The sequence below is a fragment of the Lactuca saligna genome, chromosome 2, assembly GCF_052625555.1.
Source record: "Lactuca saligna cultivar CGN05327 chromosome 2, ASM5262555v1, whole genome shotgun sequence".
NCBI classification, from domain to species: domain Eukaryota; kingdom Viridiplantae; phylum Streptophyta; class Magnoliopsida; order Asterales; family Asteraceae; genus Lactuca; species Lactuca saligna.
In genome coordinates, this window is record NC_136418.1 from 8,217,373 (window position 1) to 8,222,344 (window position 4,972).

Here is a 4,972-nt window from a genome sequence, read left to right on the forward strand (position 1 = left end):
TCGTTCAAAATACTGTTGTATATTTAAATTTTAGACAACATAACCTACCTTTTTGAAATGGTGAAACATATAATATGTTACCTATGCTAGCATAAGATAACAGAAGTACATTTCTTAAATGGACGAATTTAGAATACGACCCTATTTTGCATAAAGGGAAATACTTTGCCCAAAGTGAGAACTTACCTAAAGTAAATTACTATTGCGTAATGGAGAAAATACTTTCCTTCAGCTGCCTACTTTACTTTTATCTTCAAATAACAATAGGAAAGTGATGCAAGAATATCAAAGATATTTCATATAAATTGATCCTTATATCTTTTACCAGCCATGAGTGTAATGCTACATTTTTTTCAATGGATATGACACGAAAAAAACTTTTTTCGGCTATTTTCGATGACAAGGATAATGAGGGCATTCATGTTTTTTGCACAGATAAGAGATCGAGACCAAGTCCATGTTCACATTGTTTCATCTTTTTGGGTCGGTTCTTCCATTGACATCAGTCACAGTCCAATTCATGACAAAGACAGTACAATGCATGATTCACCAATAATCTCCACATGAACACAATCCATCTTTAAAATGATGAAACCTATTCGTGTCCCTAACAAATATCTCCCGCTCTTCAAACCTCGATATAAATTTAATAAAAACATGACAATCCCCACAAATCCTAAGGTTTTTAATCACTTGAAGAGTAGAACCTCGTGAAGTATTCAAAATCCCAAGAACCACAGCCAGTTTTTCACTATGTCCACACAAAATATGCTCCTTTTCTTGATCTTCAACATCTTGCAATACAAACGAAGTAACCGGAAAACACCCTAATTTCTTCATTTCCATACCCAAATTCTCCATTTTTTCTAAAATTTGAATCATCTGAGGATGCGATTGATCCCCTGCTAAAAGCATATGAACCTTATTCTTGATCTCAATCCAACTACACCCCGGATTCTTTCTCATTCCCTTTGATTTCATCAAATCCCTAACTTTATCAACCTCTTTCCATAACCCTTTACACGCGTAAATATTCGATAACAAAACATAATTCCCGGGATTATTCGGTTCCAATTCGAATAATTTTTCAGCAGCCAATTTACCGATTTCCATATCATGATGAACTCTACAAGAACTAAGTAAAGCTCCCCATACACAACCATCGGGCTCAAATGGCATTTTTGTAATTATCGAATACGCGTCTTGTATTTTCCCCGCACGTCCTAAAAGCGTGACCAAACACGCGTAATGCTCGATTCTCGGTTTTATTTCATAATCTTTTGTCATTCGGTCAAAGTAATGTTGACCTTGTGAAGTGAAACCGCTATGACTACACGCCGATAGTAAAGAAGTGAAAGTAATAGAGTCGGGTTTTTGATCGCTTTTTTCCATTAATTTAAATATTTCAAGAACTTGGGTAGCGTTCCCGTGCATCGCATACCCACCCATTATCGCGTTCCAACACGCGATATTGCGAACCGGCATTCGATCGAAAAAAACACGCGATAATTTGATTCTTCCACAGTTAGCATACATGTCAATTAAAGCAGTTCCAACATAAACATTATTTGAAATCCCGGTTTTAAGTGAGAACCCATGTGCGGATTTCCCGTGACTTAATGCTGCAATGTTTCCACATGCGGGAAGTAAACAAGGGATTGTGACATAATTCGGTTTCACCCCGGAATCTTGCATTTGTCTGAATAGATTAAGGGCTTCAATGTCTTTTCCATGTTGTGAGCAACAAGATATGATTGAAGTCCATGACACAACGTTTAATTCCAATTCTTGATCGTGTAATTTGTTGAACGCTTTGAGTGCTTCATCGGTTAACCCGTTTCTAGCAAACCCTGAAATTAAAGCGTTACAAGCACCAACATCTCTCTCAGGCATTTCATCGAACACCTGTGACATCTCCATGGTGGAGTGACATTTCCCATACATGTCGATCAAAGCACTGACAATGCAATTATCGGATTCGAAACCGTGTTTGACTGCATACCCGTGGATTTGAACTCCTACTAAAGAGTATTCCAGGTCGCTAACAGCAGGAAGAACGCTAGATATGGTTGTTCCATCTGGTTTGAAACCAAACGAGTGCATCTTTTGAAACATCATCACTGCGTCTAAATAATGTCCACTCTGATTAAACCCTGCAACCATTCCATTCCATGAAACTGGATTCGGTTCAATTCCTAGCTCCTCCATCCTACCGAATACGATCTTGGCTTCCTTCACGTACCCTTGTCGAGCATAACCGGAAACCAAAGCACTACACGAGACAACATCAGGTTGAGTCATTACGTCAAACAGTTTGTGTGCATATTTCAGTTGAGAACATTTTACGTAGAAATGAATCAGAGAAGATTGAACAAACGGATCTTGACAAAGCCCCGAAGTTATACAAAACCCATGAACCTGTTTCCCACCTGTCAAATTGTTTGACCCGCTACAAGCTTTAACGACAGAAGGAATGACACGGGTATCAGGCAATACCCCATGAGATAGCATGCGAGAGAATAACATAATGGTATCACTGAAACGACCGAGCTTGGAGTAAGTGTGAATGAGGGTGGAGAATGAGAAGACATCTGGGTTTTCGATGGAGTTAATGAGGAGGTTGGCGTCTGAGAAGCGGAGATGATTGGCGTAGAGAGAGAGGAGCTTTGTGGTGAAATGGGTGTCTAGAAAAAGACCAGTTCGGAGGAGTTGGGCATGAGCTTGGCGTGTTTGTGAAAGAGAAGTTGTAGTTGTATGAAGGGAGTTGAGAATGGTGGTGGGGTGATGAGTATCGAAGATTCGAAGAGCTTGCTTTGACATGGTTGTTGCTGTATTTGCTTTTCACCCTCTTAGCTTCTTCAAGCATTTGTTAACCGACTTTGATTAGTCCTAGTCAATCATTCTTTCACTTGCCAATATATTTTAGGGAAAAATGTTATTCTCTCACAATTTTTTTTTTTGTTATTTATTCGATTTGGTATTTTTTTTCAAACAATAGATCATTAAAATCGCTAGATACGTGTAAATTAAACTACTATGTTTGATTTCAAACTGTTGCGGATGACCAATCCTACGTAGAAGTATGATGTATCACAGAAACTTATATGGCAAGTCTTACGTGTCACTGGTACTCCACCTACTATGATAAATGAAGCCCCAATTTGGACCACATCCTACTATAATAAATGAAGCCCCAATTTGGAACACATCCAACTTCGTTCTTACCTTCCTCGTGCAAAAACAAATCACGAAGCCTCCTTCACTCCCTTTCAAGAACAATGCCTACCGATTCTTGCACAACACACAATCGACTAGGTACAGTTTGCTCACATCTGTGTGGGCGGCGTGAAGCTATGTGATCTTGAGGTTCCAACGGAACAAACATCTTGGTGCCTTTCAAATCCATGTAGGCGTTTTTGGAATTGTCGAAATAATATGGTGAGCTTCGATCTAGCTACATTTCGTGTGTTTGGTTTTATAATACACTAGGCGTATACTCGCGCGTTGCGCATGATTAGTATAACATGATAAGATTGACGATTTGAATTTCAAAAGAGATTTACATGGAAAATATTGAGGGTGAACATATTAACCGAAAACCACACCAAAACCGAATCAACCAATATAATTGAACCATTATAATCGAACCATTACTAAAAGATGATGTGATTTCTAATACTGATTAACCGAATATATTTGCTCACATTTTATAGTAATATAGTTTTTATCGCAATGGTTTTTTTTGTTTCTCACATTTTGTAGAAATGTATTTTTATTTTCATATTATTTTGAACCATTATCGTTAACCGATATTAATTGATTACCGAACACCATTGACCAAGGTTCTAAAAAGCTCGTCATGACTCCACCATGGCGCGCCATGACTCCAAGGCTTGTACGTGCCGCCAAACTTTACCAAAACATCGTCTTAACTCATATATGTGTATAGAAATAAATAATAGTTGAAAATACATATAAAAATATGAATTATATACAAAATTGCCGCCTTAAGTTACGCCTTACAAACGATATGGCTCGCCAAGGCTCGGAAAAGCTTGAGACTTGACATTTTCGCTTAGTCATGTCTTACGTTATTTAGAACTTTGCCAGTAACCGACTAAAATGTTAACCGATTCACATTGGTTACCAAAATTCATTAACCGATTGGAATGGTTATGATTTGGTTTTGGCCTATAATCGACCCATACACACCCCTAAAAAATATAGCATATACATGAATTTTAATTAATTATTTTTTGAAGCAACATATATAATATGATCGATAACATGTATACAATATAATTTTCATTAACGATTCAACCACAACATACAACAATTGTATTAAAAGACTACTATAACCAAAAAAATATAAAAGAAGAATTAACATATAACAAACATATAAATTAAAAGCTCTACCATAATAAAATAATTCAAAAAACGGTCAAAATACTTCAAACCATCACAAAAATCTTTAAACTTGGTTTCTTTTTCAATTGTATGTGATTTATATGGTTGTCTACATAAAATATTGACCTTTCATAGTAATATTTTCATTAAATGCATATTAAACTTAATATATATGTTATAAAACTTTTGAATGTTTAAGTCATTATTAAGAAGAATTTTGAGTGGTATTAATTAAAATAGGGGGTTTCAAATGAATATTACACTAAAATGTTATAAAATATTATAATTATTTTAAATATACCATACAACACACACACATATACATATATATATATATGTGTGTGTGTGTGTATACATTTTATAATTTCTTCTATATAAGTGGAACAAAGATAGAACTTGTGTAGCAAAACTTTTCCAAGAGAATTGGTTTTGCCATCCAGAAAGGGCTAGCGGCGCAACTTATTGTCCGTTTGCCTTCAATCGATATGTATTAAACTATATTTTTCTAATTAAATAAATCTTGTTTATTAAAAGATAAAGGTACCTAAATAAAACAAATATAATT

General features: G+C 35.8%; 1 protein-coding gene across 1 annotated transcript; it reads right to left on the minus strand.

The window, feature by feature from the left end:
* Positions 1 to 272: 272 nt before the first annotated feature.
* On the minus strand, positions 273 to 2,878 carry LOC145030652 (Pentatricopeptide repeat (PPR) superfamily protein). The gene has a single exon (XM_078979037.1). It carries the CDS (start codon positions 2,818 to 2,820, stop codon positions 547 to 549), a length of 2,274 nt encoding a protein of 757 aa, XP_078835163.1. The 5' UTR covers positions 2,821 to 2,878; the 3' UTR covers positions 273 to 546.
* Positions 2,879 to 4,972: the final 2,094 nt, after the last annotated feature.

Excerpts from the sequence above, each read along its gene's own strand:
- LOC145030652 (XM_078979037.1), bottom strand. The coding sequence starts at position 2,820 with ATGTCAAAGCAAGCTCTTCGAATCTTCGATACTCATCACCCCACCACC.